At 27.0% G+C, this 25,599-nt stretch overlaps 2 protein-coding genes across 4 annotated transcripts in view; one reads left to right on the top strand and one right to left on the bottom strand.

Moving 5' to 3' along the window:
- Nucleotides 1-4,609: 4,609 nt before the first annotated feature.
- LOC129963481 (uncharacterized) overlaps nt 4,610-25,599 on the bottom strand; it is a 29,244-nt gene continuing 8,254 nt past the window's right edge. The window contains exons 1-3 of one of the 3 annotated variants that reach the window (XM_056077891.1): nt 18,147-18,282; nt 6,684-6,913; nt 4,610-4,832 (exon numbers count right to left, since the gene is read on the bottom strand). In XM_056077891.1, coding sequence (XP_055933866.1) covers nt 4,740-4,832; nt 6,684-6,913; nt 18,147-18,162 — 339 coding nt within the window. In that variant the 5' untranslated portion in view covers nt 18,163-18,282 and the 3' untranslated portion in view covers nt 4,610-4,739. Of the gene's footprint in view, nt 4,833-6,683; nt 6,914-9,828; nt 10,096-18,146; nt 18,283-25,599 lie in introns of those variants that run through there. The other 2 variants (XM_056077889.1, XM_056077890.1) reach the window with 2 other exon arrangements.
- Nucleotides 19,702-25,599, top strand: part of LOC129963480 (nose resistant to fluoxetine protein 6-like) — a 31,149-nt gene continuing 25,251 nt past the window's right edge. The window contains exon 1 of the mRNA XM_056077888.1: nt 19,702-20,121. Within this exon, the coding sequence (XP_055933863.1) occupies nt 19,827-20,121 (295 nt within the window). The 5' untranslated portion in view covers nt 19,702-19,826. The remainder of the gene's footprint in view (nt 20,122-25,599) is intronic.

Here is a 25,599-nt window from a genome sequence, read left to right as displayed (position 1 = left end):
AATTACTTAGTTGCCAACCCAATATATTATTAATCAGAATGGGAAAAGTATCAATAATCTCTTCTATTTAGGAAAAAAATTCCAAAAGAATATACGAAAAAACTATATATGATTTTAAATATTTCTAAAGTTGTAATAAAAAAATGAACCAATGTGGAAATTACAAGTAATTGTAAAGATTAAGTACGTCAGTGGAAACAATAAATAAAATAATAAACCAAGATTTACAATTTGAAAACACTAAAACAATTTTTTTAAAACACTAAAACAATTTTTTTTGTAATAATATAATGACAATTGCAAAATTTAAAAAAAAATCTGATAAACCTTTTTTTATTGACCATTTTTGATAAAAGATATCTGACAGATTACAATGTTCATTATGTAAATTTCTAAGACTTTTCGACAACATTTTTAAAAAACATCACTTATTGAGTAGTGTAAAAATATATCAGACAAACCCTCTTCATTAACAGAAAATGTATAAAAAAATTACACATATTTAAAATAGTTAGAATTTTCTTATTTTTAATAGTAAGTTTTATTCAAAGCTTCAATTAATTTCTTATAGTAACTAATTGAAGTTATGCAGAAAGTAACTGAAAAAATTGAAGTTGAAAGGAATTTTATTCAGAACTTTTTTAATAACTTAATTTTTTTTTTCTATTTTTATTTAAATTTTATTCAGCTGTATATTTTCTTTGGAGTAAATAGTTATTTAAAAAACGACCACTTATTAAAAATATGATTTTGGTAATATATAACTCTCTTATTAAATCTTTAGGAAATATTCATTGATTAATTAAGTCAATGAAAAGTGAGAAAAATGTTGTATGACATAATCCGGGAAAAGGAGGAGATTTATGAATATGCTTGAACTTACCCAATGAAAAAGAAAATATCAACTGACTCAGACCCATTAATAATCATTTGAGCACCTGGTACAGATGCACGTTCGGGCATTCGGAACAGCGACCCTTAGAACAGGTTAAAATTTTAAGGAAACAATTTATAAAGTAAGCATTACAGATTTTTAAAGGATAATATACAGGGTGGTTATAATTAGAGTTCTACTTTGAAATGGCTATAAAGGAAAAACTACTGGAACAAATATTATCAAACTTGGCAATAGTTTAAAGGAAATGATAGAAATTTCTTTACTAAAAAAAAAAAAAAAAAGTCAAAAACTCCCCACAAGGGGGGAAATGGCGCTGTATGCTATATTGTTAAGGAAAATGCGACGTGAAGACACCGGTTTCAAATGTGTTTAGTCATTTCTGAAACGTGTTACAAAGCATGTTCAATGTGTGTTATCTCAAAAACACTGTTTATGGTGATAATCTAAACAATTTGGCGGAACTAAAAGATGCGATGCACCGGCATGTGCGTAACATTCCTCCTGATACGCTAAGAGATCTTGTTGAGAATGCAGTAATGCGATTTAACTTGCTTTCAGAAAGTGGTGGACGCCACACTGAATATGCTTTGTAACACGTTTCAGAAGCGATTAAAAACATTTTAAATCCATGTCTTCATGTCCTATTTTGCTGAACAATATTGCATACAGCTCCATTTTACCCCTGGTTGTGAATTTTTGTTTATTGGAAAATCTGCATGACTTTTTTGTTGCCAATTTGATAACATTATGTCTAGCAGTTTTTCTTTCATGCCATTTCAAAGTGGTACTTTAATTATAACCACCCTGTATATTGATTGAATGATTGCTGTATATTTATTAGCATAAAAAAGGCTTGTGTACATTTGTGAGAAAAAAAATGCATATCTATACAAAACATTTCTGATTTTATTTCAATAGTTAATTATGATGTTCTTGAAGCTATTCCAAACTTAATATAATGAAAATGTTGTAAACTCATTAGAATGTGAAGGAAATCCAGAAATATTATTATTATTATTATTATTATTTTTACAATCAAACATTTATTGCAGTGTGAGTTCCAAACAACAAAAGACAACAAAAAATATAGTTCATCATATAAAAAATAATTTTTTGTCCTCTTTTTGTTCACTGAACGATCTTTTAACAATACTATTCTGTTAGTACGCTAGGAATATAGACATCCTTTTGTGAATCGTCGCCATTTTAAACTCGTCTGAGAAAGAGATGTTGCAAGTAGTAACTGCTGATAATTTGATCTAGAAATATTTGGAGTGTTTGATTCCTTCAACCTTCACTATTTATTTATTATTATTTGAGTTGTGTAATTTTGCCATATCTGAGAAGAGACCTCTCAGTTTATTGAAGCAAGAAATTTTATTTTCAAAGCACCATACACCGTGTTCAATCTTTACAGCAGAATACAGAAGAGACAAATTAACCGCCTTGTCGAATTTCGAAATGAAAGACCTATTAAATTTTCTTCAAACATTGACCTTTAACATTTTTGAAGCTGTCTATTTGACCAATATCTATCATTTTGTACGTAGATTTCACGTTTGTGTTTTTTTTTATCGTATGTCAGTATTTTTTAGAAAAGAATAAAAAATGTTGGGAAATTTTAGAATTTTAAAAATTTTCGCTTGATAATTTATTTGTTGCACAATCATTTCCCGAAGAACTTTTCTAAACTCCCTTTTTACACTCATGTAATGCTCAACATATGTTATACCTGGGAATATCTCCCCTTTTTGGAAAATTTTACGTGCTAGTACTTATCTTCTCCCATTTCAATTCTTCGAGATTCACATTTGCTGGATCACTCTTTGTTTTATTCCAACTACTAATATTTTTCATTTGAATCCTTTCAATCAATTTTAAACTATTTGGTCATCAGTCATCATGCTCCAGCTGCACTAAATTTGCGAGTGGCTTAAGGCTTAATATGAAAAACTCCTAAAGATTGATAAATCATTCTATGTGTATCCCTTATAATTCAGTCTCAAAAAGAAGAAAAAATTCTGAATCAATACAGTTGAATTAAATGTTATACCTTTTATATAAGAATTTTAATTCAATAATAATGAGTAAAAATGCCATGTTACTAATAATTGAAATTTTCTGAAAATACTTAAACTTAATTTATTAAATGCGTGCTAATTCGAAATGATTTGCCTGATTATATATAGAAGCGGTTTCATTATATAAGCAACGATTGAGAGAAAAGATCAGGATATACATTCATTTGAGGATAATTCATAAACAGGAAACATTCATCAGAGGAGATTCAAAAGAAAAATTAACCTAGTCAGCGTCTTCTCAATTCCACATGGAAATTATTTACATGATAATAAAATGGGTACATTTTCTCAAATTCTTGCCTATTTATTTGGAAAAATTTGTTCGTTTGTTCCAGGTTATAGAAATACTATAACTGAATCTTTAACGTATCTTCATGAAATGAAGGCACTAGAAATAATGTCAGATGATTTGGATGAGTATGCACGGAACTACAAGATTTTCATTATAAGTGTTTACATTAATTTACTTCGATAAATCCAGGGATTCATTTCATCATTTCAGCAAAAGATTGTTCAGTTTTTCAGATTCAGCTTTTTAAGTATTATTATTTGCAGAAGTTGATCCACAAACAAATATAAGCAATGTTATTTCTAAATTGTAGTCAAGAAAATTTATACTCCATATATATATGAGTTTTAGTCTGTGTTTTTTTCTTTTTTTTTATTCTCGTGATGCTTTAATAACTTTCCCTTTTCATGTTTTATTTACTTGTTTTTTCTCCCCATTATATATATATAATTGAGATCATAAATGCCACTTTATATATATATATATATATATATTGAAACAAATATGTTAATATTACTTTTTAGTATGGAACCAAAAAATCATATTCTGTTTTACATTCTGAAGAAAAATAAGTGAAGTTTTGATAAAATCTAAATATTAATGTAATAGCATTTTCTGTTGATTGTTGATTGAACACATGGGACAATCTTCTTGCGCCGTGACATAACCAAATATGCCTTTGCATTAATAAACACCACAAAACACAACAAAACCTCCGATGTGTATTTAAGTTTAATAATGCATTAATATCTCGTTTTAAAACCAAAAAGGGCAATATTGGGACGAACCTCGTAATTTTTTTTGAGTCTCGATTAGAGGGCGAGGAAGGCATTTGAGTTGGTATTCTTTTTCCTGGATTCACCACTGCATCAGCGGAAGAACATTTGATCCCAACCTCAAATTTAAAGCAATAGAATTTCCGTTGTAAAGGTTTGCTTTGCACTACTTCCAAAATTTTTGTCTCTTATTTTTTGTGTACTTAAAAATATAATCATTTTTTTAAAAAAAAATTCTGGGATTATTATTTGAGAAAGAAACATTACGATTAGGACTAGCAAATGATTGACTGATTTTTTTTAAATGAAAACGACTCAGCATTCGATATAAATTTGAAATTTCTTTAGCATTTTATTGTTAACTTCAACAGGCTTAAATCATATGTAAGAATTCAGATAACTGCTACATTATAAGACAGTTGATGATGCAAAACATTATATTTGCCATTTAAAATTATTATAATAACAAATAATCTAATACATACATAGCAAAGATTAGAATTCCATGAAGTGAAATTTTTTCATTCGCTTTTTCACAATATGATATTTTAGCATCAGCGTTTAGTTTGGAAGCAGCTGAGGAAATATAGTGAGTTAAAAAATTAACAAGTAAATTGATAATATATAATCATATATGAAAATATGATATAAATTAAATTGAATCGATTACCATAAGACAATATATTATTTAAATCCTATTTGGTGCATCCAGATGGAATGCAAGCTCCCATTTTGATAGGAAAGTAATACATAAGATGAGCTCTCGTTGTCAGAAATTTCACAACTTCCTGTAAAAAAAATCAGAGAGAATGTTTTTGATAAATATTTTATTATAGATATTCTCCATTTTATTCGAAAAACATGGCGGATTTAATTTTCAGTCATGAATTTCGATACCAAATTATGAGTGAAATACTTTTATGGAATTCACTGACTACTTCCAGTAAATTATATCCAATTAGGGGAAAAACGGTAATAAATTTACAAATGAAAATTTTATCATTGAAAATATTTGCTTGGACACAATGTTATTAGAAACGAGTCATTGCGAGTTTGTATAAGAAACGCTTTAAATTTGTCAACATTGACGAATTCTCAATGCCGTTCAATGAAATTAGGGGGACGCCTGAAAAGCTCAGATATTACTGCAAAATTCTTTTCTTTTCGTTGTGTGATTTATTAAATACTCGAGAAACTTATATTGTTCGTGAGATGCCCTCGTTAAATAAGTGTTTGGGGATAGGAAGTTTTCCTGAGGTGTCCAAGTAAACATTTGCTTAATAGACATCAAGTAAGAAGGTTTCTCTCTCTTGTGTGTGTGTGTATATATATATATATATATATATATATATATATATATATATATATATATATATATATATATATATATATATATATATTCCTTACGAACATGGACTGTCATTACCGTTTTCGAGGAAATCTAAGACGTTTTTTTCTTATCTCTGAAAGGGAAACACATTTGTTCCAATATTCTGATATATCTGAAAGAAGAATTGTCTTAGGGATGAGAGAGCTAATTAGCTAATGTGAAAAAATTGTAGCAAAAATATTTTTAGGTGTACATACTTCTTTCGCCATAGAATATCCCCGAACTTGGAATCTCTAGCATTCAATGTCGGTTGAAAGGATATACGTGGAATTATTTATTAAGATAAAAAATACACATAAAAAGACATAAAATATCAGTATACACATAAAAAGACATAAAATATCAATATACACATAAAAAGACATAAAATATCATCAATACACTTAAAAAAGTAACTATATACAATATTATAATGATGAAGGTGGTGTTCGGTGGGGAGTATGAATTGTACATACTAGGTATGTATAATATATTTAAGTAATCTTAGAAAATGTTTGAATTAATGAATTCATTAATTCTTAAAAAAATATTTTAATTATTACCCAAAAATCTATGTACGAAGACACGCTTGCAATATCTATGTAGAGCGTTTGGAGTTGTAGATATTTCCTGGGCTAATGGGAATGACTTAATCGTTTTAACATGCTTTAGATTAAGCCAAACCGAGCATGTAATCCACAAGATCGACTCAGCAACAGATTTAATTCTGTTCATCTGGACACTGGAGAGATTCCTTGATAATTTCTTCGAAGAAGGCAAAGGGATGATTATTGTATATAGAACCAACGAAGAGTAAAGAAAGTAGTAAAGTTGGGAAGAGAGAAAATTTTTATAATTGCACTTCGGGTATAAAATTGTGTTTTATAAAGTTCATTTCTAGTCATTATTTTCAAAAATATTATCTGGAAATAAATTAGGAAATGCTGAACGAAGAAGATAGTTAATTATGTTAATGTTTAAAACTTCATCCTTATGCTCAGGTATCGACCTCATCCTCAGGTCATTGTTCGCAAATACGAAGTCCCTTTCAAAGTAGCTCTTATCTAGTTTAAAACTTTATCCTAAACCAAGTAAACCAAATTAAAACTCAATTGTGTATCAAGCTAGCTTACAGGTCGTATCTTGGTGTAATTGAGATTCCAACTTTTTGTTCTTTGGTCAGAAAATGGATGCTGTGTCATAGGGGCATACTTATATAATTGTGTTAAATATTTCATGATTTAAATTTATCTATTTAAATGTTACTAACCGTTCCAGTGAAGTTCCGTAGCTCTTCCAACTGGTCGTATATTCTGTATCTTCTAGTCTTGGGTGGCAAAGGAAGAGTCATTTCAACCATGCAGTATTGACCTAGAAACTGGATCTCATCCTTCTTCTTTGCGTGAGGAACAACAGTTTCCAAGCACTGGTCATATTCTCCAAAAGAAGAAAACGAACCGCTCAGGAGTCCATCGGACAGCTTTGCACTTGAATCAACAACTAAACGTAGGGGGAAGTGGAAAGTCAGAAAATATTAGAAAGAAATATAAAATGCAGAAAAATAATTGTTCAACTTTCCCAACCTAATTTCCTAAGGTATACTGCAAGTAGAAATCGAAAAATGGTTTTACTACTATATAAAAAGGTTATAAAATGTGATAAATGATCCAACATTGTGATTTCTATAATTATTGTAGTTAATTATATAAGTCAGCTGCTGATAAAATGCCATACTGTGGTTAATGACGAAAATTGGAACTAACTTTTCTACTTCAATAAAAAATCTCATGGCCGTAATAGTATGTGTGTTTCTGACAGTGTATGGAATGTCGGCATTTTATAAAGTGCTCGGCATTTTTCGGCAAAGCAGAGTTATTATATGCTTCCCTTGGGCATTGTATATGATACTTAGGTATTCTATTGAATGATAAATGCTATTTTAGCAAAGTATAAAAATGATTATGATAAAGCTATAATTTATAAAGCATTTATTCCTCAAAAATATAAAAGTTACTCAAATACATAATCGATTTTCTGGTATTCGTGTATTAACTGTATGCCCGCCATTATTCGCAGAAAAAAAACAGCTGGATTCCATGCTGTTAAAATGTTTCATAACTATTCTTAGCAAATGGCTATAGCTAGTAATACGCAAGTGTATTTATAAAACAGTATACTAAAAAAAGTTCCGAAGTTACTATTCCTGCTGGTTTAACATTTTTTTTATTGTTTAAATCGGGAAAATCTCATATCGCTTCTTTTAACTCCTTTTAATCGTCAATTTTGTCTCTTTAATATGCTCGTCGTTTAGCCAAAACTGGTATTAAGTGCCATATAAATAAATTTTCAATTAGGAAGTGATGCCAAAGTTCAAGAAGAACGCTAAAGGCGTAGATCAAGGTGAGTTATCTGAGAATGCAATGAAACTCTGAGTGTCAACCATTTTTGAAAATGAAATGCCGACAAAAGATACTTCTGTCTATTTCTATTTGCCTAGAAGTACACTGAAAAGAAGGAAAAAAATCGATTAAAATAATCATCTAACGAATATGAAATTTCAGGTAGAGTGTTTCAAGAAAATTGATGAAGATAGAAAAATGAATCTATATTAGTGGAGTTTGAGAAATTTCATTCAAGATTTCTATCTAAAACAGAATCGAAAATATTGCATATGACTTTTCAGAACATTTATATTTATTACACAGATTTAATTAGCAAATACGAATTATTGATAAAGATTTTTATGCATGTTTTATGAAAAAGTTTCTAGAATTAAATTATAAGGATCCTCAATCAACAAGTTTGGTACGCTGTGTAGTATGCGCTATGTAATATTTTTTAGTACATTGAAAAATTTTTAAACAAATTTAATAATAATATTTATAATTATTTTAAATTAAATATCTAATAAGATAACGATAGAAGTGTAAGAAAAATTATTTCTTATAATGCAATTGGGCTGCGTAAACAAAATATATCTATTTGTATTTCAGAAAATATCTGTTTTTAGTTCAATGCTCAGGATTTTTAATGTGGCTCAACCTACCAGATAATTTTAATTTTTCTAAATTATCGACATGAAATGAATTGAAATATATAATCTGTAAAAGTTTCAGTGACTTTGTTTAAAAAGGATGAAGAAAAAATGTTAGGAAAACGGTTTTAATCAATTATAGCTCATCCCAACAGTTATATAAAATATGTCTAAAATTTTTCTTAAGTGAACTATACTGTCTTTCGTTCGTCTGTACATTTTTGAGGAAATGTATAACATTTGCATGCGCTTAAAATGATGAAATATTAAAAAAAAATCATACGTCCGGGTATTATTCTTCGTCTTTGTAATGTGTTTTGCAATTTTAACCAAATAGATGGAGTTACATTTGGCGAGTTATTTCATCAAGTTATCACTCATTGCATTTAAAATCAATTAAGAGGATAATATGCTTTTAGTTTTGGAGCCAAAATTAATACTAGTTGAAAGTAAGAATAAATAATAGATAAATAGAATCAATATTCAAAATATCTCGACATTCTAGCTAAGGTTAAAATAAAATTATTCTTAATAGTTTAATGTCTTACATTGATGCAAAATAATCCAAAACCTAATGCTGAGAATAATTATAGAGAAATGGATGGAGCAATAACATTGTACATATCAAATGTGATGCAAATGTGATTTTGGAATCCAAAACATTTTGCAAAAGGACAAAGGACATCAAAGTATACAGTAAGACAACATATTATTTAAGAACGTATGACAGCCGCGGTATGGATGTCATACATTAATACTTCATAGGAATTGAAATCATTTTTAGACAAATAAAACAGAATAGTGTTAATTTTTCTGCGTTTTTTACATGCTTTTATTGAAATTAATTTAGTTCATGTTGGAAATGATAGAATTTCAAAATAATTTTTTTACTCTGTTCTGATGTGCTACATATTTAAAATTTTATATGCTTTTGTAGAAATAGACAATGTACCTATTCGATGAATATTATATACTTCTGTAATGTTCTTATTCCATAAATAATCAGAATTACATTTCACTTAATCAAATAATTTAATTAGTTTTTGATTCTATATTAATAACACCAATTCATACTGAATTTTGTATTAATAATGAATTATTAATTAAAAATAATACCAATAATAAATTACTAATAAAGTATCAATAATAAATTACTAATTAAAAATTAATAAGTATAAAATAATCAAAATAAAAAATATCCACTTTTGGTAAAAAATTCAGTTTTAGCAAAAAAATTTTAATAAGAAATATCAATTGATATTTAAAATTGTTTTTATTTAAATTTTTTTCAGATTAAAAAAATTTCGTTTAGAAATAATTCACAGCCATAAGTAAATATTTGGTAATATGTATTAAAAATGGCAAGAAACGAATTACTTATAACTGAAGGCCCATTTTTTAAGACTTCTCAAGCCAGTCACTAGCTGAAAACTCTGCTGTATACACTGAGAAGTTAAATTCACTTCACTTGAAGATTCCAAGATCATGGGCATCAAATATTTTATTACAGACTGTGCTGCTCGTTTTAGAGTATTGTCCAATTTTATCCATGCTTCCAATATTTCAGTCTGGTTGTTAGTTGCGTTGGTTTTTGCAAGAGTTCCACAGAATAAAATAGAAAAAAATGCAAGACTAAAAAACGCGGACATTTTTGTTTCTCTCATAAGAACATACACACTGTTTTTTTTTTTTTTGTATCTGTTTTTCAGTTTCAATTCTCTAGTTTTTAAACTGCAGTCTGATGAAATTTTCCTATTGTTTTGATGCAATCTATAAGAAACAAAGTTACACAATCACAATTTGGCACGATTAAATATTTCACACCAGGAAAAATTTTGAAGATAAACAACTTTCAATTATCAATAACTCTATAAATTACTCGTACGTATCTCAAGATTGAATCTTAAATCGTCTTAATCATAAGACCTGAATGTTATCAATAATTTATAAAAGAATCGAGAAAAAAGTCAGAAAGAAACTATAAAGCGCCATCTGATGTCTGGAAAAAGAATTTACAAAAGAAATAACCTGAATTCATGCGCCAATGTGATAAAACGATTCATTTTGTTTAAATTTTCTGGATATGAAAGCATTCAAGTTTACAATAAAAATTTGTCTTTTTACAGCCATTGTATTTGTATGCTAATACAATATTTAAAAATTTTAAATATGCCTTGAAGATTTTACTGATCTTAGCTTATAAATTATTAAATTAAATTTTTTTGTCTATGAATTCCTAGAAGCAATAAAGACAGATATTAACTGTCAGACATTTTGATATGCAAATGCAGTGAAATTTAATAGAGTGCATTATGTTATCAATAACAATGACTTTTTTCGTCATATCGTGTATGACGCATACTTAGAAAAGCTGATTTAAAATCTGAAAATCCGTTTCTAGGAAATGGATGAATTCTATACATTTTAGACCTCACCCAGCTTGAAAAATCACTTTTTAATGTTATATTCATCTGTCCGTTAGTGAATATAATAATTTATTGTAAAGGGTAATATGGACAATAAGGAAAGATAAAAAAAATGTAAAAATTAACAAGTGGATAGAGTTAAATTGGGTTAAGGCCCATATTGGAATATATGGTAGTGGAAATGTGCAAAACTGCCGGCACAGAAAAAGAGTGTTGATATAATAATTGTCTTGAATTCAGATGATGTCTCAAAATGGGAATTAAGAGAAGAAATAAAGCTACAATGGTTTGACAGATGATATATGTCCAAAAAAAGGGAGAGTAACTTATGACTTTATTTCTATCCCAGAGATAAAGATAAGAAAATACCATCCACTGATTATCCAAATTATGTCAGCACATGGAAGACTTCCAAAGATTTAGAAGAATGCTGGAAAATAAATGCATCTGTGGAGGAACTGGCACTGTTTATCATTATTTAAAGAAATGCTTAGAAGTCACGGAAATAAGAATGAATTTAAAAGTTGAAAATAATAATTCAAGTACAGTATTGATTGTACCACGAAATCTTAAAACACTGAAAGATATGATGTTAAAAATTGACAGTTTTTTTTTTATCAACTATTTGAAAGTTTTAAGTGTTTGCCTTTCTTTTGTTGTGGAAAGAGAATTTGGTGGAATATTGACAAGTTTGGAGAGGTTTTATAAAAGTGATAGCCTGCTTCTCCTTTAACAGGATAGTAGATGTACGGGAAGATGAGGAGATAAGTCAGAGATTGACCACTTAGTGGCTTGGGTCCAACTGCCTCGAAGAGTATGTCAGTTTCGTTAATCGGCCAGCGTTGTGGAAGCGTTATGATAAATACAACAGTGTTCTAGAACAAATCCTGCCGATACTACTTCTTTCAGTGGTTGGAGGGGGATTGGCTGCATACAGGAAGAGGAAAAAGTGAACACGATATCTTAAATCATAACGATTTTGATGGAAAAAGTTTTGATTTCATTCTGAAAATCTTTTAACAAATTCCGTTTAATTATAAATGATGTCAAGTTAGTCTTGTAAAGAAGTCATATTTACAGTTGGATTGTACACGAATATTGTAGATCAAATTTTGAATGAGATTTATTAAAATCGAGTGTTTAATAACTGAATAATGCAGCAGGCTACTTTGGTGAAAGTTGACATATTATTTTATTACTAGAATGGTAGTCTAACTAAATTCGTAAAGGATCAAATGTTTTTTGTTCTATCAATCTATTCGTGCATTTGTGAAAGGAATAATTCGAAAGCATAGAAATATATCGGGTAAGTATGTGGGCGGAATTTGATGTATAATTCGTATACGAAAATTGCAGATCCATATCTCTCTTTGGACTAAAACTATGAATAAGAATTCATCTGTGAATGTTTATTAATATGAATATGATCTCAATAAATAAATAAATAAATAAAATAAACAAAACAAGTGAAATTTACTATATAGCTCTGGAACCAAAACTGTTTATTTGTTTAATTTTGAGTTTTATTAATCAACTAGCCGTTTTTGGCGACCAGCCGGTTCGTCAGTGTTACCGCTCGCTACAATTTTCAATTAAATATTTTAAGTAACTGGTCTCTTAATAGATTCTCAAACAAAACATTTTTAATCTTCAAATTTTGATAGTCATACAAAATTTATACTGTTGTTTAGATCGTTTCGTTCAATTTACTATATATATTTTCCTAATGTGTTGTCATTTCCGATAAAACTTTAACTTTAATTTAAAGTGGAAATGATGAAATTGCAATTAATATAAAGATATTTTTTAATAAAACCAAGCGTTTTATTTTATTTATCATCTTTATGATTATTATTATCGAATATGAGTATTGCAAACAGAATCGCTTGTTATTTAAGTCTTATGTGAACTACAAAATATTTTTCATAATTTATATAATATCTCAAACAATAATTCAACAAAAATTTCTCAGATTCAGAATAAAATTCAGTTTTTAGTTTTGCTTTCAAAAGGATTGAAATGAAATCAATAATAATATTTTGTTCCGGCCTATAAATATATTTCAAAAATTATGAAGTCTAAATTTAATGCAGTAAGTTATCATATTCTGAGAAATATTCTGGACACACCAAATTTTAAATAAATGAACGAATGTTTCTATTTTCCACGATCAACTAAGACTTATTTATGAAGTTTTGAATGTTAAAAATTTAGAAAAACAGCATTTTCATAATCTTAGGCCAATTAATCTTGAGAAACCTGCGCGCTGATTGGCGTATTTTCTTTGAAACGATCGATGAAAAATCTAAAATTATCCTTTTTTTATTGAATAGTGATATATAAATTTTCATAAATCAGTCAGTTTAAGTGATTGATTTAGTTGATTGGAAATTAACTCTTTTTATTTAAAATATTAGTGTTTCAAGAACATTTTGTTATTCGTGATTTCCACAGCAGAAGCTTTATATTAAATCAAAAATTCGTTATTTATTAGAGCATTTATTGAATCAAGTTACATAAAATATAATCATTTTCTATTTAAACCATTTTAGCAGAACTGCTTCTTACTAAAGGTTTACAAATTAGCTGTGTGGCCCTGAATGGATATCCTGTTCATATTAAACAAAACTTGCCTTAAAATAAAACTGATTTATTGGATTAATAATATAGAAAGTGTAAAAGATCATAAAATAATTTTTCTTGAATTTATTTAAAAAAAAATAATATTTTATATTTGTTTCATTTCCTACAGACACGTGCCAAAAATTATATTTTTGCAGATTTCATTTCCAAAAAGATTTAATTTATTTTTAGTTGGAGCTTTAATAAATGTGATGGTAACACTGAAAAAAGCTAATTTTTTCCCATGAATGCGAAACGTGCTCGTGCAGCTTAAATTTTATTTTTATTTTGTACGAAAAAAATTGTTGAAAAATATAGTAAAAATATTTATTTAAAAATTCATTAAAAATAGAAATTTAATTTTAAGGTTAAAACATTGGTATCATTTAAAAGATAAATGTTTGATCTTTAACTTGATGTAAAAATCTTTTTTGTGCGGTAATATTTTCGGAAGTTATAGCAGAAACACGAAAAAATTTCGCTTAATTTTTAAATAAATAAAATTCTAATTAAAAATTCGAAAAAATAATCCCCTGGTGCACATTCCCGGCCTCCAAGGTATACACGTGCCAAATTTGGTAGTTGTAGGTTGAATGGTCTGGCCTGTAGATCGCCAACACACACACACACACACACACACACACACATTGAGCTTTATTATAAGTATATAGATTTAGACATTTAAAAATAATTTCTATAAATCAATAATATATTTTTAAATATATTATAATCTTATTCATAATTATTTTTGCTTGAACTTGAATCCTATTAATTATAATACTGAAATCGAATGATAGGAATCAATGCAATAGGTAAGAAGTCATTTTGGTTCTGATGGGGCATATTATTTTCGTTAGATTTTGAAGAGAAGCAATACAGTTCAGTAAAAAGATGTAAAGAGATGCTAGTTTGCATATTTAATATTTATCAAAACTTTAAAAAAATATGTTACAAGAAACGAAGAGTTGAATTTATTTTAAACCGCATTTAAAATCTGGAAATGCTAAAGAAAATTATTTAATTGTGATGGAAACTTCGGTGAAATTCCTTTCCAATTTATGGTGGAAATTATTTTTTACTTCCCGAAGTCGAAATAAGGACGTTTAGCTTAAATTTTGGCATAATCATGCTTTGAATCTGATAATCATGCTTTTTATTGAATTTATTGTTTAGGTACTTCTTTGATAATAAATGCTGTAAGAAGTTTTAAAAGAATAATCATAATTTTTATTCCTTGAAAATTAAACGAAATGCCAATATTCTTTCTCCTGGTAACCGAGAAGTATTTTATCCCACTTAAAAATGCAAAATAATTATAATAATCGTTTGGTGATAACGGTTTTATTTATGCCCTTTGTTTTTAAAAAATAAAATTTGTAAAAATCAAATATAATTTGCAACAATGCTTTTTATTGTTACAATGAAATGCAAATAATTTTATTATCCCGATTTTAGTATTGCTCCCATACTTTTGTCAATCTTAATGTTACGATAAAGTATATGCTTTCTTTGGACAAAAAGAATTTTCATTTTCATTATCTTAATAGAATGATGTTTTCAGGGCACCATTCTTTCTGCAAATTACTGTTTTGATAAAAAAAATTATTTATTTACAGAATGAAATGGCCGCTATTATCAAACCAGACAAAGGAAAGATAGACGAATCATGCCAAATAATGCTACGAAGTTTCAAATTAAAGTCTGAATGCGTTTTTTTTTGTAGGTTTCCAGTTAAAAAAGAGGTTAAAAACGGTTTAAAAAGGACAGAGTTCAGAAAATGCAAAATACTGATTATGAAATTAGAAGAAAGTATACGAATATATAGAGCGACTGAATTCCAAGAATGAACTGCTGACATGCAACATGACAGCAGTCGCAGTATGGGAGGGAACCTATTTACTGATTTGGCTCTCAAATTCTCCTTGGCATAATTTCTTTAGTTATAACGCAATTTCTCATCGCCTATGGTTCGAGAAAAAGTTACGATAGGGGTAATCTGGGCTAAGAAACCCTGCAGAGCTCGCCAATAGCACTGGAATGTGATGCAATAGTTTGAATTCGAATTTTGGCGATAGCAATTTGAATTTTGAAATATTTTTATACACTTACTAAAAAAAAGAATTACTTTCAGTTTATAATTTTTATGTTGATATAGCAAAATAAAATCCTTGAAATTACTCGTGAAAAGTTAATTAAAATACAAAATAAACAGGGTTATATAAGTTAAATTGTTGGTCTTATTAACTGAATCACAATTGTTAAAGTTAAGATTTCAAAACATGGATAATGATTTGAAAAATACAGATTATTCAAAAAAAATGTTAACAACTTTGCATAATTATTAAAAGATTATTTCCTTTAATTTTATTCTCAAAGAATTTGCTACGAGATTAATAAATAAACTTCCAAAATGAAATTTTAGAATTGTGCTAATAATTGTTGCGCGGATTTTTTAAACTTTTCGTCAAAATATTGAAAATAAATTTTCTAGTGAAATTTTTGTAAAAGTTTTCCAAGTTATACATCAATTCTTTTAGAATTTTTTTTAAATAAAACTTTCTTTTCATGATTTCACCTTTTACAAAACATAATCAAAAACGTAATTATTTGGGTAATAATTATTAATAGAAAATTTTAGGACTAAAACATCTTTTTAAATTAATATAATAGAATACATTTCTAAACGCCACGAATTTTATTTTAAATTATTCATTTATATATGAATAAATCTTCTAGCATAACTAAAATTTTTATTAGCACTTATGCATTTATAAGATAAAAATAACATACAATTTATAATAAGTTCAATTGATACATAATTTACATAATTTATAATAAGAATAAATACAATTTTAAAGGAACTAAATCATTTTCCGAAGTTATGTTATCAATAACTAACATAAATTTTTCTAAAGAAATAAAACTATCTATGTATTATTTTATGTTAATTAAGAGGTAATGAATTAAATTGTTTAAAGTTATTATAAATTATTTTTATTTAGTTCAGTGCATCATTATAAAATTTTTGCAACAAAATAATCAGTTGCGGAAAAACAATAAAATTATACAATTTAAAAATCATTGTTCTTTTATTGTCAACATCTCTGAACAATTTTGTGAAATAACAAAGTAAATGTTAACAATAAAGGGAAAACAAACGAAGTATAAACATCTTCTTCATTATTTATAAACAACGTGATTTTAAATATCAAGAAAATCCGAAGTATAAATATGAATAAAATCTTTTAAAACGTTTTTAGAATAATTATTTCAATTCCCTTTCTGTCCGTGAAAGTCTTTCTCCAGACAAATAATTTTTCATGTCAGACCATTTTGATAGATATTTGTAAAATTAAATAACCGATTTTTTTTTGTTAATATATATTGCATTCAAAATATGGTTTTTTCAAATTTGATTTTAATGTGTATACATTGAAGAGAATCATAATAACATGTTTTAGATTTAATTTATCCTCTGACGAGAAATTGCTGCAAACTTCGAAAATTCAATTTCCGTATTTAAAAACTATACTTAATGGCAACGATTCTGAAATACAAGCAAAAATAAAAGAAATACCTGAGAATCAAAGAGAGACTCGAGTATTTTTTTTCACATTTAATTTTAATGTGTGTAGATTTCAAAATAAAATAAGTTATAGCACAAAAGAATGTCATCACTCCCAGTTAATATTTAAAAGAAATTATGAATAGTGTACTGTTGGTGAAAAATACAATGTAACAAAGGAAATGAATTCGAATTATACAAGCTTCTATCATCGGACAACTTGATTTATAATTAAAATAAGTTTTGAAAAGACACAACAAATAATATAATACTTTAATTTTTTTTATTTTGAAAGTAATTTTAAATAAATAAATCACTATATTCATATCTCATTTGCAATTCATTGTTTTCTGAATTGTGCTTATTAATAATTCAATCATTATAGCAAGACTATTGTAATGGTATTCGGAAGTTTCATTAACAAGAGATCTATGATATGAAAGTATGATTCAAGAACACCTCATATAATGAAACATACCTCAGTATAATAGATGAACTCTCTGACGTGTTTCTAATGCATCTTGTGTCTATATATAATATTGTAACTCTGTTTTTCTTCTTCAATTTAATGCGTTAACAATCGCAGGCGATTTTGTAAAATGTAAGCATTTTAATATATTTTGTTGCCATTATTTTTAATTAAATTGAATATAACAAGCGATTGTTGTAAAATTTTAGAATATCTCTTTATTATTTTATTATTATTATTGTGTTTGAAAAATTTAATTTTCTATTATGGCTTCTTCTTAAATTTAATGCTTCAACAATCGCAGACGATTTTGTAAAATGTAAGCATTTTAATATATTTTGTTGCCATTATTTTCAGTTAAATTGAATATAACAGACGATTTTTTTGTAAAATTATAGCATATCTCTTTATTATTATTATTGCTTCTGAAAACTTTAATTTTCTATTATGGCAACAAAATAGAAATAACAAATAGAATAAAAAATTATTAAAAATATAGATTAGAAAACAAAATGGAACAAAGAATTTTTAGAAAACGAATTTTGTTCAGTCGATTGAAGAAGAGTTCTTATTTTTTTAACAATTTTCTTATAAGGTATTTCAAAGTTTCAACTTACCGTTTGAATTTTTCATGATTTTTCTATTATAGGATAATGGTCTTCTCTAGTCACCCGAGTAAATAAATATATGATAACTTTTCTTACATTTTGGAATTTTTTTCGTGGAATCTGATGCATCCATCAATCATAGTAAATGTAATTTTTTTTTCATGTCAAAAAATCCTCACAATTATAATACAGGATTATCTTATTTTTATCTTCAATTATAATTTTCTATCCTCATCTGTAGTGCAAATACAAAGAGACATTATTATTTACTTCATAGTTTTTTATTATTCTAGAACATGAAAAAATCTGCATAAATAAATGTAAGGAAAATAGAAAAATTATTTTTTTACTTAAGATTTAATTAAAAGTAAATAATTTAATTCATTAACCATTCTAAAAAGTAAATTATTCATTAAATAATTCATTCATTTAATTAAAACTTTATTGGTAAGAAGAGTTTTTTAAAAGTCAGAAAATAATTAACTAAATAACAATTACTAAACAATTTAACTGAAACAATTACTAAATTATTTAAAATTTATTCGAAAAATAAAAAATAGTAAGATGAAAATTTAAAATACTTTGTAAGAAATAAAAGGTAAAATCAGAGAAATAAATAAATTATTTAATTTTCCTTACTACAGTTAAATAAAAACCTTTACTTTTATTGACGTTTGTAAAAATTCAAAATAATATGCCACTATAAACAATATTATTATTAAAAAAATTCATTTGCCAGACTTGAGCCTCAAAGAATTAAGAGTATCGAATAATAATGTATATCAACTGATTTACAAGAGCAAGTAATCATCAATAAGAAGATGAAACTGTAAACATGTAAGACAAGGTGGGATGACTTATCTATTACGCAAGATTTACCCACATCAATTATAAGATACAGCAATTTTCTTTCATTGTAAATATTACTAAATAATTCGACGAATTAAAGGATCGAACCCAAAGTGACAGCCTTGGTAGTTTCCTTGAACGCAAAGCACACTGACTTGCAGTCATTAATTTCATTTTGCGTGAAACAATTCTTTTTTTTCTCCCCACATTTTACAACTGGTATTTGTTTACTCTTTTGGCATCGTGATTGTTTCTAGAATATGTTAATACGAGCTACAAGTTGAACACCTTAAGGCCACATTTTTTTTCCTTATAGTTAGCTTCAAGCGATGGTCGGGATGTTCGTTACAGCGAATAGTAATTTCCTTTTTGGTGGACATTTAACGTAATAACTTGATATTTCTCAATATTGTTTAATTTGTTATTTGTTTCACTCTCAAGGTATTTTTCTTAGGTGAAACTAAAACTGCTGCTGTAACATTTGAAACCTTCATAACAGATACTATGTATAGTTTCCTTGACAAAATCAGCTGGGTAACACAGTCATTAAAAAAACAAGCAAAAACCGGCATATCGTATCTGCAATTAATTATAGCCAAAATTGTTACGCAAAAAGAAGAAGGAGAGAGGAGAGAGTGAGAGAGAGGGAGGGAGGCGAAAGAAAGAAAAAGAAAAAGAAGATTTTTGTCACGTGTCTGGTTGCTGTGATAGCCTATATAAGTTGTGAAGATATGGAATTGGGTTTTGCATGTGAGCATAGTAGGAAAAGTTTTAATGAATGTAAACTGTCTTCCGATCCGGAACAAACAGTAGAAACTGACTTGAAGGGAAACTGGAAACATGAAATTCGTAACAATGCGTGGTTTTGTGGACTTGATATTTTTCGTCGCGGTATTAACTCAGACTAACGCTAGTATATGGAGAATGCCTGTTATACCAGAAAATAACACGGATATTCTACCGGCGTGGCGTGATACAGATAAGTTTTTCAAAAACACTGCATCATCTCTGATTAAAGTTTTGATGCCCACAATTTTGGAATCTACAAGTAGATTAAATTTATCTTCGGAATGTATGAAGCAAGGTATGCAGTTAGTGTCTGGACTGAAAAGTATGAAAACGTGGGCCTTCAGCAGTAAGTGAACTTACTATGATAAAAATATTTTGTAATATGTAATATTATTTACAAGAGTAGAAATAATTTATTTAGTAGATAAAACACTAATTAATTTGTAGAAATGTTTAAAATGTACTTTTTTAAAAGGCAATTCGGAATTAGAATGTATTTTTAATTAATGTAATTGCTAGTTTATTAATAAATTTAAAATAATAGATTCCTTTTAAAAACGTAATTTCTATGTATATGGTTAGAAGGTTTATTTCTTTTAATACTATCTGAATTAATGGTTATAAAAACAGTGCAAATCTAGAACATTTTTTAAACCACTTTCTTTAGTGTACTATTTCTTGAATATTTCTTTAATTTTTCTAGAATTCCAGAACATTTGAATAGATAATTTCCATACGAAGCTATTTTAAATTCAATGAAATCTTTGCAATAGTTTGAACCATGAATTTATTTTTAATAATTATAAATGGTTTATTTCTCAAAACTTGCATACTGGAATAATATTGTAGTAATTAGTGTATCGAGCCTATGAGCCAAGTTAAATTAAGAAAAAAATAATGGAAACACAAATAAGAATTTTCTCCACGGATTCGAATTTTTCTTCAGTTTTTAATAGTCACTTTAAAAATTACGAGTTATAGGAAGAATTAATCCGGGGACATAACGTCAAATTCTCTTGAAATGTAAATATTCTCTAAATAATTCTTTAGTAAAATATCTATTTGATACTTTCACGGTATTAATTTTTTACTCCGTAAATTGAAAAAAAAAAAGCAGATAAATGTCAACACTTATTTGAAATACTGTATACTTTATTCAAAGCAGAATATTGAATTCAATCACCACAATATAAATTTTTTTAATTTTTATATCATGATCAAAATATTAGTGCCATTCAACTATGAGTTCACAAGCAAACTAAAGGTAAACTTCACAGATGCCATTTCTGAAGTAATGGTAATAGTTAAACTATTTTTGGTTAAATAAAATATCTATACTTTTTAGTCTTACAAACTTACACTACATATAAAAAATTTTAAAGGCCATTCATATTTTACTTATATCAACTACTTGTTTTGAGTCCTGAATTTTCCATTAGTTTTCTGTTCAAGCATTTTTTGTCTAATTTCGTGAGCTAATTTTATTATATCTATGCCATTCTTGAAAAGTGCCATTTGCCAAAATGGAAGAAACATTTTGACAGCCTTTTTTTTCCTAAGTAAAACGTGAACGTTGCTTCTAAATAAAAAATGTCCTATTTTGAAAATAAATAAATGCGACGAATATGCAGCAACATGAATATTGAAGATATTTTCTAGTATAGGAAGGCTTACAATATATTTTATTTTATTGCGACTGCCACTTCTATGTTAAATTCTGAATTTTAAACTTAAAAAAAATACATATTTTTATTCAATATATGAACTGAACTTGAGCAAAATTGATTGCAAATTATGAAAAATAATTAAAAAAATATCCTCAATTTGCCGTTATCTTCACTTTTTATAATCAAACCATTCTTATTCGAAGAATTCGCTTGATTACATTGTAATACTTTCCGTCTGGTTCATTTTGGATAAAATCTGCAATTTTCCTTTTTATCTTGACATTGAGAAATATATTTCCTTAAATGATAAAATTCAGATTATAATTACATTCATATCCGCTTGCTATTTTTAACAATGGACACTTTTATATTGGAGAATAATGTGTTAGTAATAATTTAAGAAATATGAAGTTTTAATTTGTAAGTAGGTTTGTATTATATTTTACTGAGATATCAAAGGAAGCTTAGCTTGTTATTTTCCCATCAATTTAAGTAAAAGATATAATTTAAAGATAGAGTTGCAGTGCATATGAAATCACTTCCTTTTTTTAATACGATTTTATTATCTAATAACATAATATTGCTTTGGAATAAAAATCAGTAAAAAAAATGCATAGCAAAAAAACAAAACAAAAACTGAAGTATATTCAAGCTTGATTGGAAAGCATTTTAGTGGGAAAGTGACAATTCACTTCATTGTCATTCATTGCTAATTCAATTCTTAATCGACTAAATTTGGCATTTAACGTATTATAGACAGAATAGTAATAGTAAGAATAGGATAATTAGCATAGAATATAAGGCAATATGAATTTAACTAATTTATGTCGTTTAGTATTAAAAGTCCCTCTTACAAAAAAATAATCGGGAAATTTCTCAAAAAAAGAAAAAGAAAATTGCGACGAACCGTTTTTCTTAATTTTTCTTGATACTTATGGATATAAGATAGCATATGGAAAAAAATTCCATTTCTACATTCAAACATATATTTCATACATCATACATTCTTTAGATTATCGGATGGATATGAGAACAGTATGATGATGACAAACTTCATAATATCCAACAAAATTTATATTGACATAGGGTAATCTTAAATTTACTTCTTTAAATTTCATATTATTTTAAAATTTTACAGAGAGTTGACTGATCTGTAATAATTTTTTTAAATATAAAATGGATGCGGGTTTAACTATAATTTATCTTTTGTTAGAAGTTCATAATTTTCACTGCAGAATTTCTTTTTGATTTTACTAATTTAATTTCTTCTTCATTATTAAGAAAAATAATTCAAATTAATAACATATTTGCTATGAATAATCTGTATAATCTGATGAATGAAGCATTCACCCAGATTTCAATAAATATAAAAGTCGTTTTGTCATCAAAAGAACATGCTGTCTAGAATGTAAACTGCTGATTAAGAATTGTTCAAAGGAAAGCCTGTGTTTTGCATATGAAATGAATCCGCAGATGAAAGTGAAGAAATAAGAGCTGCTATTACAGTAATTGACAACTCTTTGCGGAGGTCATTGCAGATGTTAAAAGGGTGAAGGCTTGTTGAAGTACAAGGTATTTCGAAGATTATGCTATTTAGGCAATAGTTGGTTTCATCTTACAGTGCGTTTTCATTAAAATAATAATACTGATCATATCACAGGCCATGCTACATGCGGTTTCAAAATGAAATTTTGAAATCATGTGGCTAATTGTAAAACTATTTCTCACCATCTAAGAATCTCAACATGAAGAGAATAGAAAAAAAATATTCCAATTGAAAAAAATAGAAAAAATTTAATTCACGATTTTCGTGAATCTGTACGCTTTAGATTTACGGAATGTAGAAAAGAATAAACCACATCCAATTAATCTTATTTCTACAACATTTTAAAAAATTATTCTATCTCACATATTCTAAGTTTAAACCTTAATAATATTTTTGAAAATCTAATATGGCAATTCCAAGTTTATTATTTAATTGTATTAGCAATGACACTTTTAATAACAACAACAATGTAAGAGGTGAAGAATTATTAAATTCACGCAAAAGTTACACAAAGCAGCGGCCATTTTCTATTTTAAGACTCCTATTCCATTTCACACCACTTACATATCTTATAATTTTCAAACATAGATAAATTGCAACTTTATACTTTTTTCTCTCCCATAATACGATTACTTTAATCCATATTATTTTGAAATTTTGTGAAATGAATGTAGAAAAACACAATCAAAGAAGTGTAATAAAAAATTCTTTGCTACATTAAGATAATTTGACTATATGATTGATAATTGCATGATCAATTGAAAATTGTGTCGGCAGAATATCGTGTTGTATGTGATTAGTTGCCACTTTTGCATCACATTCGGTGAATCTGTTATAAGAGGGCTGACTGTATTTTGTCTTTTAACACGTACGATAAAAGATTCCAAAATGATCGGTCTATAGGTGTAGTAAAATCATGTGCTTTCTCTTAATTAAAGGCAAAAATTTTAAATATATTTCTTTAACTTAAAAATAACCTTCTCTATAATGCATAATGTTCTGCACCTGAATATTTTCTTAGCCTTAATTTAGCTTTTTATTTCAAAAATATTTATTTTCTCGTAAAAATAATAAAACGCAATAATAATAAATATTTATTCAAATCATAATAATATATCATAATCAAAATTAATGATATGCTATCTTCTGAAAAAAAATTGGTTAAAATGATTTTTTAAACAATACACTCAAAATATAAAAATCTTTTTACTTTATGTGCTCGAAACTATCTAGAGATCTAGAGAATAAATCCAAGTAGCTAAAAAAGTACTATTTTGAGAATTTAATGAATTCATGATTTAGGCGTCTTAATCAATGAAAAAGATTTAGGAATTTACGTCTGCCTGTTTGGAATTCATGATTTAGGCGCCTTAATCAATGAAAAAGATTTAGGAATTTATGTCTGCCTGTTTTCTCAAATGAACATGTGCATTTTACAAAGCAAAATTGCAATAAGCCACGTGGACAAAATTTCGATTAATTTAATACAAAAGCTGTAAATTTTGACAAAAATTCGTCAATATAAAGAAGAATTTTGCCTTAACATATATATGATTTAATGTATTTTTTTAATGATGTCTTCACTTCCGAAAAATATAGTGCGTAAAATTCTAATTAATATGTTGTATCACAATCCATGTAATGAACACTTTATTGTAATTGATAATCAGAGGTAATTTGATTAGATTAAATTAGGATCCGGGTTCATGTAAATACTTCTTGAAATGTAACAGCAAATAATTGAAAAGAAAAGAAGAACAGTAGAATCTAGCATTCTACTGTTCTTCTTTTAATTCTGTTTACAATATATGCATTTTTACAAGCACACATATAGATACATAGATTATATCATTCCTTTTTAATTATAATAATCAAATAAAATTATTGCAGAATTCTTTATTTTAAATTTTTATACAATATCTCCATAGTAGCATCTGAAAAATTTTGAAAAAAAAATAATATATATTTTTTTAATTTCATTTTGTATTTATCCTTTTTCTATGCTTTTTATATTTCAACTTCCAATATTGAATCTTTCTAACAGAAATATTGCTTTTCAAGTTCTATTTGCGTTAAAATTTTACAGAACGATACTCGATTTTCACATTCTTATTGCTCTTATCGGATGTAGTTTATTAACGATGGTTTTATTTAATAATTAAACATAAAAATGGCAGGCGTAAATATATAAACGTTTTAAAAATAATAAAAATTACTAGATGTCTGTAGCTCTGTTGGAGAAGTTTCCAATTTTTGTAAATATACAACTAATTTTTTTTAAATTTAAATATCAGATATCCAAACTTTACACACGTTCAATAAATACTCGCATATCAATTCAACATATACTTCTTAAAAGTTTTGTAATTGAATCTTATTGTGAAAACTTGTTTTACTATATTTAAAGTAAATAAAAATATAAGAAAAAAGTTACTGTCTGACCTAGAATATTTACACTAATACTATAAATTTATATTTAATATGGGTTTATTATTCTCGATTCGGATAATGCATTTATTCCAAAGCTAAATTGGAATATTTATTAGAAAATGAAATTTCATATATTGTTCATCTATTTATCTCAAGTATTCCTTTTATCAGTAATTAATTG

Source organism: Argiope bruennichi, chromosome 3 (assembly GCF_947563725.1).
Source record: "Argiope bruennichi chromosome 3, qqArgBrue1.1, whole genome shotgun sequence".
Classification (NCBI taxonomy): domain Eukaryota; kingdom Metazoa; phylum Arthropoda; class Arachnida; order Araneae; family Araneidae; genus Argiope; species Argiope bruennichi.
The sequence above is the reverse complement of the archived record's forward strand: the minus strand, read 5'-3'. Positions and strand labels throughout refer to the sequence as shown.